The following is a 16,053-nucleotide window of genomic DNA, read 5'->3' as shown; positions in this document are numbered from 1 at the left end:
GTTGCAGGACTACCTGCCAGGGTAGATTCTACTTCCTGTAGAAGCGATTGCAATGAGTCTGAAACTGAATTAGATGATTGCACAAGGTTTTTTTCAACACTATTACTTTTTAAATCAAATCAAACCAATTTGACTCGTGCATTCAACAAACTAAATTCTAATTACTAATAACTTAAGCATAAACATATAAACCTTCACATTTTCTTTTCTTCTATGAGAATACTCAATTACAATAAAAAATATTTCAAGGATATTTACTGATATCAGATTGATGGTGGTGGTGTGTAGGGAGACCAAAAATTTAATTCTATGGTTTCTCATAAAGAATAGCGTATTGTTTCTATTTAAAAAACAAAAACAGGGCTGGCCCCTTGGCTCACTTGGGAGAGTGCGGTGCTGGCAGCGCTGAGGCCGCAGGTTCGGATCCTATTAGGGGTGGCCGGTGAGCTTGCTCGCTGAGTGTGGTGTGAACCACACTGTGCCAAGAGTTGTGATCCCCTTACCAGTCAAAAAAAACCAACCAACCAACCAACAAACAAAAAACCCCCAAAACTTCAGAAAGGACCCTCTAATTATTCTGGGTAATCCATTATTGCTGAAAGACTTGCAATGATTCTACCATGTAACTAAAAATTCTTCAAATTGAAGTTTATTATTTTGTTGTTTATTCATACTAGGTCCCCCTTACTTATAATAAAGCTAGAAGACAAGAGTACTAGACCTGGTCCAGGTGATAACTAACTTGGTAATCTCTGGAAAACTGCCTAAACTGCAAGTTACTTAATCTTAGTGCTTCAGGGTTCCCTTCTCTTCCTCTGCAATATAAGACAGTGTGACTAATTGATTTTAACAAATATATTTCATATTTGGTTGTATACGCCTCTAAAAAAATTTACTAGTTCAAAAACATGCAAACATAATCTATTAATTAAAATAAAAATACAGACACTAGGCTAGATGTTGATGTAAAATAAGTGTTTTATTTAACATTTATATATAACTTAATAGGCACAAGTCCTGATCTAGTGCTTTATAAACTTATTAATTCTCATAAACAGCCCTATGAGTATTACACTCATATTACAGATAAGAAAACTAGGGCACAGAGAGGTTAAGAAACTTTCCCAGGGCCGAGCCCGTGGCACACTTGGTAGAGTGCTGCGCTGGCAGCGCGGCGACGCTCCCGCCGCGGGTTCGGATCCCATATAGGACTGACCAGTGCACTCACTGGCTGAGTGCCGGTCACGAAAAAACGACAAAAAAAAAAATAAATAAAAAAAAGAAACTTTCCCAAAGTCATACAGCTAGTAAGTGGCAGAACCTGGTTTCGAACCTAGTCAGTTGCATTCTGAAAAGTCTATACTATTAATCGCTGTGCTATGCTATCTCTTTGCCATTTAAAGACCTGGTAAGGAATTATACTAGGCTGTGTGTGTGTGTGTGGGTATACTTACATATATAACAACATAATTATATATGCATATACAAATACATGTGTATTTGTCCATATTAATCTTTAAAATAACTTTTCTAGAAATATATTATCCACATTTTAGGTATCAGGAAACAGGCAAAGCCACACAGTTATTAGCTGGGATTCAATTCAAGAAAGGTTTCTATTTTTTTTTGCTGTTGTTCAAGATTTTATTTATTCATTTTTTTTCTATATTTATTATTACACAATGTAATAATTTTTTGTGGCCCTTTACCAATTTCTTGCTAACCCCCCTGGAAAGTTTTCTATTTTAACTAAATTCCTCAAATTACAAATGAGCTGCTCCAAAAGCTCATTTTATAAGTGACACATTCTTATAGAAACCTGAGGTTTTCGGATCAGCTCATAGAAAAACTACTTAATACATCTAGGATAGTGGTTAAGAGTCCCTAGGTTCGAATCTAAGTTTTGGCATTGAGATCAGTACAAAGCATGTAATATAGGGTAATACACGTAGGGTAAACTAAGTAATACAGCTCTGTGCCTCATTTTCCTCATCTGTTAAATAGTGAAAATAGTATGTACCTCACAGGGCTACTGGGAGGATTAAATAAATTATGTGTAAGGAGCTCAGAAAAGGGTATGGTGCATAAAAAATAGTCTATAAATATTAACTAGTAGTAGTCATTGTTTTAAGTTTATCTCTAAGTCCATAAATGAACTACACATTATAACAATAACTGAAAATTTCAGATTTGGAAACATTTCGGTTTTCTTTCTTTCTTCTTTTTGTATAAATGATCCAAGAGCCTTGTAAGAAATCTAAATTACACAGAATTTGGTATATAGAGATAGTTTATAGTAAGTACATTTTTAAAAAGAACTGGAATGCATTCAGAGTACAAAGCCTTCAGTTGAGAAGAGTAGGAAAATGTGTTGCTTGTAAAACAGTTGATGGTGTTTAGCCTAGGATAAGAAGAAGAAATGATTCCTGTCTAAACATTTAAACATTTGTCTATAAAAGCTGTCCACTTACTATTTCTCCACAGGGTAGAAAATTAGAATCAATGGGTAAAAGGTTGTGAGGGTAAAAATTTTATCACAAGATAAAGAGAATTTCCTTACACTTTTGGATTATCTAACAATGAAATGGTTTGCCTTAAAATATAATAAAGTCCCTTGTCTCCGGAAGCATTATACAAAAGCTAGATTACAATTTGGTAGAGATACTATAGAATAAACTCTTCACATTACAGTAGGTTGTACTAAGACACTGAAATAGCCATTGACCTAATAGTCTGTGAATTTGTAAAAGTATTATAATACCTAACATGGTTCTTATGGAAAAGTATGTCCTCAGTTTTAATAAGGATTACAGGAACATAAGAAATAACACAATGTTTAAGAGTTTGGATTCTGAGATCAGAATGCCTGATTTAAAATCCTTTGGGTGCTACTTATTAGTGTGCTCATGGTTACAGACTTACTTAACATCTCTGTGCTAGTTTCCTCAGCTACATATTGAGGGTTATTGTGAAGATAAAGCTCTTATGGTGTTTATGTCAATGCTTAAAACATAATAAGGGCTCAAAAAAATTACAATCACGCCTCAGCTGATATCTCTACTCATTTAATCTTCACATGAAGTCAAAAAGGTTTGTAATATAACATCATTTCACAAATTAAAAAACTGAAACTCAGAGAAGTTAAGTAATTTGCAAAGGTTACAAAACTATATGCCAAGGCTGAAATTTAACCTTAGATATGTCTTGTTTTACAAAGTCCACTTTTTTTTTTTTCATATTTAGAAATTAGAGAACAAAACCACTACTCTTGTCTTCCTTGGATTTCACCTATTTTCTCTTTTAACCTGTTTTTCTACTTGCTACTTTTCTTCTCTCCAGTTTTCTTTCCTATGGGTTATGGAAACTTGCCATATTGTTGCCAGTATATGTGTTAAACTTTTTTCTTCATACTGAAACATATTTCAAAGTGAGGGTAACCAAAACTCTCATTAATGCTCTTTCTATTCAAAAAAATTTTTTTGAAAACTCTGTAAGATAAAAGTTATTTTTCTACTCTAAGAAGTACCTTTAAATGATAAGAAAAAATGTTGGATCTACTCTTAAGTATACACTTTGACACTTAAAAGAACTACAATCCATGTTGTGACTAATGACAAATCTCCATTTGCTGCATCTATTGCTAAAATGACCAAAAAACAGTTTTTGGAGTGGTAATACAAGACACTGTGCATGCTTCTAATTGTCTGAACATAATTACACAATTTTAAACGTATGTTATACAAATTCAATAAACTCGCTTTAACGTTTACATATTAGATCAAAGAGGTTTTATATATGCCTAAGTTACAGTAGACAAAGCACTAGAGATAAGCTTAAAAAATCATGTCTTTATACACATTTAACCAATATAAATTGTGCTATGAGATGAAAAGTGGACAAGACTAATTCCTCCAAAATATTTTTAATGGCTTGTGTCTACCAAATAAAGTCCCAACTTCATATCTAGGCATTAAAGGTGTAGCTCCAAGCTAACTTCTCACTATTATTTTTCTGTCAAATTCTATGTTCAGTTAAAAAAATCTTTTTACTTCTGAGAAATCTGCACTTGGTTTTCCTCCATCCTACTGTTAGCTGAAACATTACTTTCCCCAAGAAACCTTCCCTAACCATGCTGCAGTCTAATCAGGAGCTCCTTCTAATATGTCATCAAAGTGTACTTTCTTCCCTCCAATGAAATATGTACTACAAAGTATTATACCGATCTGCTTTTATCTCTTTTTCCCCTCTGAGACTAAAAGTAAGTATCCTGAGGGCTGGGATGTGTACTTAACTATTTTAATGGATGACTTTAATTTCAGATCAGACCCAGAAAAATAGCAATTAGTACTGAAAAATAGGTAAGATGTTTTGAAAAGAAAGAGAAAATGAGAGGTTAAGAGACACAGAGGAAAAAAATAAACTCAACTAAGTCTTACTGTGTTTCAGAAGGAAAAGAGAAAAACAGTGATTCAAAGACAATATGTAAAGAGATGTTGACTACAATTTTTTCACAACTAATGAAAGATACCAACCTATAGATTAAAGATATCCAATCAACTCCAAACAGAAATACATAGAGGGGAAAAAACCAAAAAACAAAAACTCACATTTGGACACATCATGGTAAAACTTCAGAAAATCAAAGACAATGAGAAAATCTTAAGAGGCTGCCTCCTCAACAACAGTGGAATCCAGAAGACCATAGTTTCCAAGTGCTGAGAGAAAACAAATGTCAATCTAGAATTTCATATGAGGGGAAATAGCTTTCTAAAGTATCTACTTCAAAAAAAAAAAAAAAAAAAGAATTCTAGAAGGAAGGTCTAAGATGCGTGAAGAAATGGTGAACAAAGGAAATGCCTGCCATGTAGGTTATTATAAACCATTAATGACTGTATAGAAAAATGATAATTAGATAAAATTTGTGGAATTGAAGATAAAATGATAGAACTAGTATACAGACAACAATGGCATGTAAGTAGAGTTAAAATAAATGAAGTTAAAGTATTTTAAGTTTATTGCATGGTATAGGAAGAGGTATACCATTCAAGCATCTAGTTGAGGAACAGAAACCACACAAGATACTTTGAACAGAAGGAATTTAATACAAGGTATTGGTTACATCATATATATCCAGGTATTGTACAAAGGAATGGGAAATGAATGGTGACAAAATTCCTTTTCTCAAAGAGCTAAGAATAAGTACACATATGAGGGTATTTCAAAAATTTCATGGAAAGACTTGTATTATCTTTAATTCTATTTTCCGTGAACTTTTTGAAGTGCCCTCATATATATACATATTTATACCCTGTATGTATGTGTGTGTCTATACATACATGACTGTATCTGTATATATATATGTGTGTGTATATATATATATATATATATATGCAGATATATATATATGAATGAACATTTTCAAACATTCTGGAAAGCTGAAATAATTTTATAGTGAGCACTCATATACCAACCACCTAAATTCTGCCAATCAACACACATATATACATGCCCAAGGGTGTGTGCAAGTGTAGAGAGGTAAAAAAGAGCAAACATAATTGGTAGGAGGAAAAATTAGAGTTGGGATTATCAGTAGCAGAAGTTGAAGTAACAGGCAGATGCCAGACCATATGAAAGGCATCTCTGCCATGCAACAAATGTGTACTGTATTCTGTAGAGAATGGAGATCCACCGAAAAGTTTAAAGCAAGAAAACAAGATCAAATCTGTATACTAGGTAAAAAATGCTGACAGCAGTGTTTAGGTTGGATTAATGAAATAAGTGATGGCTGGTTAGCTCAGTTGCTTAGAGTGTGGTATTGTAACACCAAGATCAAGGTTTCAGCTCTCAGAACCAGCCAGCTGCCAAAAAAAAAAGAAAAAAGAAAAAAGAAACATTGGACTTACAGGCTTTGTCAGTAAAAATGGGGAAGAGATACTAATTTAGATTTGACACTTATTATTAGAGGTAGAATCTATAGGGCTTGGTGATGTACAGACTTTCATTAGAGGGTGAAGATCGTAAAAGAAAGGAAGACACCTATATTAAAAGTCAAGTATTGGTTATGAATTACTGGGGTCCTACAATTAACAGGACAGAAAACATAAAGAAAGATTTAAAGGTAGTGTTCCAGGAAAGAAGAGTTCAATTTGAGATATGATGAGATGCAAAGCCAATAGGATATCTAGGTAATACCCATAAGGGTGACTATAAACTATCAGATGAAGTCCAGAAAACACATCCTGGCTGGAGATACAGCTTTTGAAGTCACCAGAAGATATGACATGGCTAAAATATCCCCTAGAGATGAGGTTTCCCAAGGCCAGAGTGAAGAATAAAAATGAATTTGTTGCTTGTTTCCACCAAAATGGGTACAGCAAGCAATATGCTATTTCTGGTGCTTTTAGTATTTTCTCTAAAACCACAACTGAGTAGTTGGCTTCTAAAATTAATTCGAGGTTTAGAACACAGGATCAATCCAGATCCTTAGACAGCTCCTTACTACTTAAGGTCCAGCCTTAACCTGCTTCCTCGATTATCTCGGAGATTAGGAATGTTGTTGAACTTGAGTTTACTTCCCAGCCCCAGGAAAGCTTCCTCAGACTTTACTTACATCCAAACAACAGTTTCATGTTCAGAATTAGATGAGTTTGGATACCTCATGCTTCGCCCTTTCCACAAGCTATTAAAACATCTTCTTCACAAAACACCTTAGAGAGGGTACTTATAATCCATCATCCTTGTTTTACAAATGAGAAAAACAAGGTCTGGAGGAGTTCCACTTGGTATAAAACCACACAACTATGTAATGGTCCGGCTGGACGATACCTCAGATCACATAACCTTTGATCTTTATTTCACAGCTAGCTGACTGCCTATGCTCAATATTCATAAAGTGGTACTTGCACCACAAGGATGTTTGCATATGTAAACATGGGCTATTTACTGCATTTTTGTAAAAATTAGGAGGAAATATAGTTGAAGTAAACCTAGTCAAATCTAAATTAATAAAAATAATATTATACTGTAGCATTAGCCAGCTTCCTTAACAAACTTCAAACTATAAGTCTCTAAAGTCCCTACTCAGTGATCTACATTTTGGTTTTCAAATTGGTACTTACAAATTGGTATTTTAAAAATAAACTGCTCCAGAATCTTGCCATGTGTTACAGTTATGTTAACTATTTATACTTCCCCCAAAGTCCACCTTTCTTGTTTAAATAGATGTGCTTACCTTTTACAGCCATCTGGAACCTGCTCAGATTGTAATGAATGCTCACTTATTAATGGATGCTTAATCAGTTATTTCGTGTACTCAGGATGACCTTTGTCAGATGTCACCAACTGAAGTAATTCTGCTTAAATATTTTACAACTAGTACAGCCACTTGTTTAGCTTTCTTAATAAGTTACAAAAATAGGCATGGATGAGAGTGTGGGTTCTAACATTTTTTCTTTTAAGGAAACAAGCAACTTAAGTATTAAAAATTTCAGAAATGCCTATATCTGTTATATTACATCTTAATGTTTAAAAACTGCACATTGCACCTCTTAGTAGAGACTTCTTTACTGCACGTAACTCTGTACCTACCACATGCACAGTTTTTCATGAATTCTCCTTAAGACAGTATTGCTTTACTTTTATTCCCTTCCTCTACTGACAATAATGTATATCATCAACCAACCACTACACACCTGTTAGACTGGTTAAAAAATATATTAACAATACCAAGTGCTGGAAAGAAGGTGGAAAAACTGGAACTATCTCATGTATTGCTGGTGGGAATGAAAAATAATACAGCCACTCTGGAAAACATTTTGGCATTTTTTCATAAGGTTAAACATACTCTACCACATGACTTAGGAATTCCACTCCTAAGTATTTAACAAAGTAAACTGAAAACTTTTCTTCATACCAAAACCTGTACATGAATATTTATAGCAGCTTTAATAATAATTGCCAAAAACTAGAAAACACCCCTAGTATTCTTGGTGAATGAAAAAACAATGACATAATTACACAATGTACTACTACTCAGGAATAAAAAAGAATGAAATATTGATAGAAGAAAAACTTAGATGAATCTCAAAGGCAATATTCTCAGCAAAATAAGTCAGTCTCAAAAGGTTACATACTTTATGATTCCATTTATAGGACATTCTTGAAAAGAAAACCGTAGTGACAGAGAGGAGATCAGTGGTTGCCAGGGAATATGAAGTTGGGGGAGATGTAACTACAAAGGGATAGCATGAAGAAGATTTTGGGGGCAATGGAACTATTCCTTTTCCTGATTCTGAGGGTGGTTAGACAAAAAAATTCAACTATAATTTCTACGCCACATTTAGGTGGGCAGGGCACCAATAAAAAAGAAAATTAAATCTTTATTTTTATTCATTCGAGAAAGACTTCATGAACTGTACTTTGGTCATTAAGAAAGAAAATACTTACAATAAGCTACTTTCTAGGGATTTAGAAGAATTTAATAAGATTAACTACAAAAAACCAAAAACAAAACCCAGTACTATTAGCTCTATACTAAATTAAATTTGGCTTCTAGATATTCCATATACTCAGGGAAAAAATGGACTAAATTAATAGGTTAAAAACCTGCCTCTGCCCAGAAGCAGGCAACAGAGCAAAACCTGGGGTCCTAGGCAAGAGCCAAGGGTAGCCCACCCCCTACACAGAAGTAGGCGAGAGAGCATGCCGAAAACACCACTTCTGTGTGGGTGACCCACCACAGCCACTGCCACAACTGCCACAAAAGCAATCTGACACCACAGCAGTAGCCACAACCACTGTGCAGGCAGCCCACCAGACACTTGACTGCACTGACACAATGAGAGCCACCAGCGGAGAGCAGAAAAAGAAGAGGATATCTCTCTCCTCAAAGACCAACCCAGAATAACAGAAGAAGCAACTGCTCTACCAGATGAACAGACATCAATGTAGAGAACTAGAAAAAAGAAAACCCAAGTAAATATGAAACCACCAAAAAAAATACAGTAATTCTCAAAAACCAGACCCTATAGAGCAGGGAACCCTTGAAATGACTGAAAAGGAATTCTGACCATCTATCTTAAGGAAACTCATTGAGACAGAAGAAGACTATAAGACAACACAATGTAACAAGAAGAAAAATCCAGAATATGAAGGAAGAAGTTTACACAGATTAATACCTTAAAAAAAAAAAGGATGTAGCAGAACTCACGAAACTGAAATATTCACTCAATGAAATAAAAAACACAACTGAGAGCGTAAGCAACAGGCTAGGACAAGCGTAAGAAAGAATTTCTGAACTTGAAGATAGTCTTTTAGAAATAACTCAGGTGGACAAAAAAAAAAAAAAGGAAAAAAGAATTTTAAAAAATGAAGAAAACCTAAGAGAGCTACCAGACAACTTTAAGCACACAAACATTCCAATCATGGACATCCCAGAAGGGGAGGAGAAAGGAAAAGGCATGGGAAATCTATTGGACAAAGTCATAACAGGAAACTTCCCAGATACAGAGAGAGACATGGACCTTCAGATCCAAGAGGCTCAAAGATCACCCAATAGATTCACACCAAAAAGATCCTTTTCTAAGACACATTATAGTCCAACAGGCAAAGCTCAAAGACAAACAGGGAATCTTAAAAAAAGCAAGAGAAAAGCATCAAGTCACATATAAGGGAGTCCCTGTCAGACTAACAGCAGACTTCTTAATTGAAACTCTACAGGCCAGAAGAAAATGGGATGATATATTCAAAACACCAAAAGAAAAAAAACCCTGCCAGCCAAGAATACTATACCCAGCAAGACTATCCTGCAGAAATGAGGGAAAAACAGTGCATTTTCCAGACAAACAAAAACTGCAGGAATTCACCACCACACACCAGCTCTGCAAGAAATCTTCAAGGAAGTCCTATATCTGGAATCTTAAAAACAGTAATCACTATCATGAATAAACAAGAAAGAACAAAAACCACTGGTAGAACAAAAATGCAAATGAGAAAGAAACTAAATCTCACCATCACTAATAACCACAATGACAATGTAATAATGCCTCTGCTTTATTTCTGATTTTAGTAATTTGTCTACTTTCTTTTTTTCTTGGTCAATCTATATAAAGGTTTGCAAATTTTGTTGATCTTTTTAAAGAATCACTTTTGGTTTTTGTTGATTTTCTCTATTGTTTAATTCTCAATTTCATATATTTCTGCTGTAATCTTTGTTATTTCCTAATTATATTTGGTTTTTGTTTAGTTTGCTCTTCTTTTTCTATTTTCTTAAGGTAGAAGTTTACATCACTGATTTGAGATTTTTCTTATTTTTAAGAAAAAATAATGATTTGAGATTTTCCCTCTTTTTTAGGGATGATACACTTAAGAGACTAAGATTTAGGAAACTAGTTGTTTCCCAAGTATTTCCTTTCAGAGTCTCAGGTGCCAGCTAAGGCTTAGGTAGATTACCATGTCATTTTACAGAAATCAATACTCTTTTACACAGGTGCACTCAGCCTCAGCTAATTTCCATGTAGGATAGTGATAATATCATCCCATGAGAGTATCTTTTTTCTGTTTTATTTTTAATTGACAAATAATAATTGTATATATTTATGAAGTATAGTGTGGTATTTCATTACATGTATACATTGTGTAATGATCAAATCTGGCTAATTAACATATCCATTACCTCAAATATTTATCATTTCCTTGTGGTGACAATATTAAAAATCCTCTCTTTTAGCTATTTTGAAATATACATCATTAAATACAGTCACCATGCAGTGTAAAAGATCACCAGAACCTATTCCTCCTAACAAAAACTTTGCACCCTTTGACTAACATCTCCCTGTCTACCCCTCCTCCCCCAGGCCCTGGTAACCACCATTCTACTATCTACTTTCATGATCTCAACTTTTTAAAATACCACATAAAACCGACAATGTACAAGGGGGTTCCTTTTTCTCCACATTCTTGCCAACACTTATCTTTCATCTTTTGGTAATAACCAATCTAACCAGTGTGAGATGATATCTCATTGTGGTTTTAATTTTCACTTCTCTGATGATTAGAGATGTTGAGCATTTTTTCATATATATGTTGGCCATTTGTATGTCTTCTTTTGAGAAATGTGTATTCAGGTCTTTTGCTCATTTTTTAATAGAATAGTTACTTGCTCTCTTGTTATTAAGCAGTTTGAGTTCCTTGCATATTTTGGATATTAGTCCCTTATCTGACATATGATTTGCCAATATTTTCTTCCAATCTGTGGATTGCCTCTTTACTCTGTTTCCTTTGCTGTGCAGGGGCATTTTAGTTTGATGCAATCCCATCTATTTTTGCTTTCATTGCCTGTGTTTTTAAGGTCTTATTCAACAAATCACTGCCCAGACAAATGTCATGGAGCTTTTCCTCTATGTTTTCTTCTATAGTTTTATAGTTCCAGGTCTTTAGTCTTTAATCCAGTTTTAGTTGATTCTTGTATAAAATGGAGCAGTAATCTACCTAAGCCTTAGTTGGCACCTGAGACTCCAAAAGGGAATACCTGTTTCTTGTATCTCTTCCCATTTTCATCTGCTCAAAGACCACTAAACTTAGGTTGGGTTTTTTTGTTTTTTCTGCTTTTGTTTTTTGGCCACAAAACAAGTCTTAATACATTTAAAAAGATTAAGATCATAGAAAATATGTTCTCTGACCACAATACCAGAAGGATACTTAGAAAATTCACAAATGTGTGGTCTCTTAAGTGTATCATCCCTCAAAAAGAGGATGAAAACATTTCTTGTCTTTTATTAAGTAGAGCTAATAATTTGTGTAGCACACAACTCCTGTAAGTAGAGAAAGTCAGGGAAGATTTCATGGTGATATCCAAATTGGCTTTTGAGGGACAGGAGAAATTTGACACTAGGACTTACAGGAGGTCATTTCTCCATATGAAACTCTGGGAAAGAAAAATCTAATCTAAAGTGACAGAAGATAGATCAGTGGTTTCCTATGGCCAGGGATTGGGCATTGGGGATTGACTGGGAAGGTATACAAGAGAATAACTGAAGTGATGAAGATGTTCCGGATTGGTAATAGGGATGGTTACCTGAGTATAAACGTATATTCGTTAAAATCATCAAATCATACACTTAAATATGTGTATTTTATCATATATAATTTATGCTTCAATAAAGTTATTTTATAAAAAGGAAATGGGAAAACCAAATGGGTTACTCTTAGTGTTGCTTAAACTCTTCCATATTCCAATGACTCACAAAGTATTTATCAGTATTCTGTGAGGAGGAAAATGTTTTCTCTAAATAAACAGAGTTTAAAACTCCAGTGCTGTTTCTTATTTTAGACTTCTCCTAAGGATGTAATGGGCAAAAAATGTAGAGCTCGGCAGAGTTCCAACTTAACAGACTATTTCTAAGTTTATATGACATTGCTAAAAACAGTATTTTCATAACACAAATTTCCATTTATAATCTAATTATTGAATGTGTGGGTAGGAGAAAACTAGATGAGGAGTTGAAGAGTTCTTTTTAACTAGCTTGTTGAATCTGAGCAAATTAATTCATATCTTTGGAATTCTTTCACTTCTAAAATAAGAAGGTTGGTTTTCTATATTTCATTTAAAAAATTCAATTGTTCTTACATGGTTGAAATTTCTATATAGAGAGCCTCCAAATGAAACCCCTAAGTGCCAGATTTTGAAAGTGATGCATGAAAACAAGCCTTATCAAGTACGATAAATATCAAATGTTTTCTGCAACGTTAAAGATTGTTAATTTAAGGTTCTTAGGCAAATATATGTATTTTCTTAACCAAAATTAACTTTACTTACATCTATTATTTCTTGTTAGCCAACCACACAGGTTGTTCTAAAATTTCTATGGTGCTAGGTATATTACTCTATATACCATTCTTTTTCTTAGCAAATGAACAAATTGAGGGTAAAAGAGATTAAATATTTTGTTCAAGATATCATCTTTGCAAAGACAAAACTATTAGACTAAATATGTCTTATATCATGTTTTTTTGTATAAAAAGTTATAGAGAGAATACACATATTGATGGATAGATATTGTTACAAACATAGAAACTTTTTCTGGAAGCCTATATAACCAAAAGTTAGTAATGTTACTCTTAGGGAGAGGGTCTAAAGGAAAGAGAGGTAGTTTTTCTATTTCTACTTTCTATACCATTAAAAAATTTCCAATATGAACATTTGTTAATTCTTTGTTTAAAAATTATGCTCTTGAATTGGAATTATGGGTTTATTTTCCTTTTATTTTCTATTCTTAAAAAAAAGTAATGTTTTGCTTTTTCAATATTTTTTCCTTCTTTTTAAAACAATATGCCTGGTAGTTTAGTTCTTAATTCAGTTGCTTAGAGCACAAAAAACAAAAGTCATAGGTTTGATTAATTACATTTGCAAAGAATAAAAATATCCCTTGTTCACAGAATGCATTTTTAACTTTAAAAAGTCATCTGGCAAACTCATGCTGGTGATCACAAGGATGAATCAGGTAACAGCACATGGTTGACTCAATACAAAACATTAATACTGGAAAATAACTCTGTCTTACTGATGGAGGGTAAGAGAGTATACATCATTAGTTACTCAACTCTAAGTAAATATTTCAATTTTCATACCCATCAACTCACTGCCTTCTGAGTGGAATATAAACAAGACCTTAACCATAAAAGAAAAACAGTCTCAGTACTTTTAGAAAAGCTAAAAACTATACATGTCACAAAATGATACTTTTGGTTTTTTTACATTTCTTATTAATATACCATATAAACACCAAATAAAGTACTATACCTGTAACATCTTCTGGATCTGATACAACAATATGTGCATTTAATTCCTGTAGCTTGTGATGTAGTTCTTCTAATTTTTTATTTGATTTTTTCAAAAGGTTGTCTACGTAAGCCAAACTTTTTTTATCTGTTGTGACTTTCCTCAGATTTTCAGCTCCTTCTTTGATTTTCAGTTCTTTCCTTATTTCTCTCTTGATTCGATCCTTGATATCATCCAATTTCTGTTGCACCACTGTATCCGAAAAGTCTAATTTTTGAACAGCATTCACATTCTCAGAAAACGAAAGACTTCGGGAATCCCCCTACAGAAAAAAATAAACATACAAATGTGGGAATTTAGGAAAGTTAGCTGCTTAGTAAAATATGCAGCATTAAGGATAAGTGTTTTCAGCAAAGAGATTATTAATTACGTCACACTTAATTACATTCACTTCTCTCCTTAATAAGCAACAGCCTACTTATTTACCTTTATTATAACAATACAAAATCATAAGTTCAGAAACTCTACCCACTCATTAAGAAGCATTACTTGACAAATATTAAAATAAAGTGAACATAAAATTTACTCTATGCTTGTACATGTATTACACAAAAAATGAAGTCATTGATTTCTATAAATCTGTATCTTACCACTTTAGAGCTTAAAAACCCTTTGAAACTCTGACAAAAGGCAGCAAGCAGATCAAAGAAAATTTCATGTTTGTATGTATAATTTCCAGGTTCCATCAATTCTAGGTTAAGAATTCCTGGAATTTTGATCCTTACAAATTTATCAGAAACTATCACAAATTGTTTTCAAAAGTTTGTGCTTTAATATTATGTACTAAGCCAGAGGCTACCAAAATTTCTTGGTTCATGGTACCCTTAGAATCCCGGTAATTTTTCCCTTACTCCCCATAGACCAAAAGAAATACCTAACAGTTCCATTTATTAAGGAGTAAGGTCCAAATGATAAATATTTATGTTTTAACAACTTAGCCATTGTTTGAAATAATACTACACACAAATTGAAAGGAAAAAGAACATTTTAACTTCATCCTTTAATAACCACATTACTAATGGGATAGGTTTACCTGTAGGGTATGTCACGATTTCTCAAATGCTGAAATCAGATTAGACATTCCCATCCCCATATCCTGTTCTACCTTGCATAGACAATTAGAATAATCTAATATCGAAAATTAACTGACTCTAATCAGTTCACATGGGTTCCAACAAATGAAGGGTGCCACTGTATTTCCCTCAAAAATTTAAGAGATACTGCAGCACCCCGACAGTTTGCTGACGTACTACAGACAGTTTTGTTGCTCAGTTTGGGTACTAAGCTTTAAAGGCTGTTAAACTGTCATATGAAAAGGGCTTCTATATGTGATGTGAATCCTTTGAAGTCCCTTGTGTACTTCAATTCCTATTTCTTTCAGATTTGCCTCCTAAATTCCAATCATATCAAGTTACAGAAATTTAATAGTCTTGTTAGAGACTATCTCTCTTGGCTCAGCCACTATGCATTGCTGCACCTTTGGGATTCATTACCTTTCTTCTTTAATGATCTCTTCCAAGTTCCCTCTTGTTAGCCCAGTTAACTTTACTTTGTTGCAAAGTTCATCACAACTCTTCCTGGGAAAAAATTTCCTGTCTAATGCACCCTTAGAATTGAGTTAAATCTCTCTCCTGTGTGCCTGATACTGTGGATTTTATTTAAACAATTATCCCTTTTCTTATCTAACCACTCCAAAGACTACAAGCAATTTGATGGCAGGGTTTATGCTTGGCAGAGTAGCTTTGTGTTGTTTTGTTCTGTTTTGCTTTTTAATGATTTTTCCATTATGTTTTTTAATATTCCTCTTTTAGAATTCAGAAAAAACTGCCACTGCTGAGGAACTCATGCTTCCCTCTTTCTGGTAAAGAGAACTCATACGCCTGGAAGTGCAAAAGCAAAAATGATATTCAATCATAGCAACCATCTTGGCTAGAATTAGTTATGAACTATATATGGTTACCATGTTTGCTTCCTCTTCCTTTCCACAGGCCTGAGTTTTTAGTAGCCATATTTTACTTTCATTCTTTGTTGTGACATGGCTCAAATACCTTTTGGAAAGGAGCAAGGGATACATATAATATAATCAATAATTTAAAATAAAATGCTCTCTGACAGTAGATAAGAAAGTTTACAGTACTTCCTATTACTCCTTTTCTAAACTTTTAGTTGTGGTAAACTGTAAAAGTTATTGGGAAATATTTTCTTGCATTTGGAAC

The 16,053-nt window shown here is 33.6% G+C and overlaps 1 protein-coding gene across 2 annotated transcripts in view; it reads right to left on the bottom strand.

Annotated features, from left to right (window-relative positions):
• Positions 1–16,053, bottom strand: part of PKN2 (protein kinase N2) — a 130,882-nt gene that overhangs the window by 71,240 nt on the left and 43,589 nt on the right. For both annotated transcript variants that reach the window (XM_063104989.1, XM_063104990.1), the window contains exon 2: positions 13,799–14,099. In XM_063104989.1, coding sequence (XP_062961059.1) covers positions 13,799–14,099 — 301 coding nt within the window. The remainder of the gene's footprint in view (positions 1–13,798; positions 14,100–16,053) is intronic.

Source organism: Cynocephalus volans, chromosome 8 (genome assembly GCF_027409185.1).
Source record: "Cynocephalus volans isolate mCynVol1 chromosome 8, mCynVol1.pri, whole genome shotgun sequence".
NCBI lineage: Eukaryota > Metazoa > Chordata > Mammalia > Dermoptera > Cynocephalidae > Cynocephalus > Cynocephalus volans.
The sequence above is the reverse complement of the archived record's forward strand: the minus strand, read 5'-3'. Positions and strand labels throughout refer to the sequence as shown.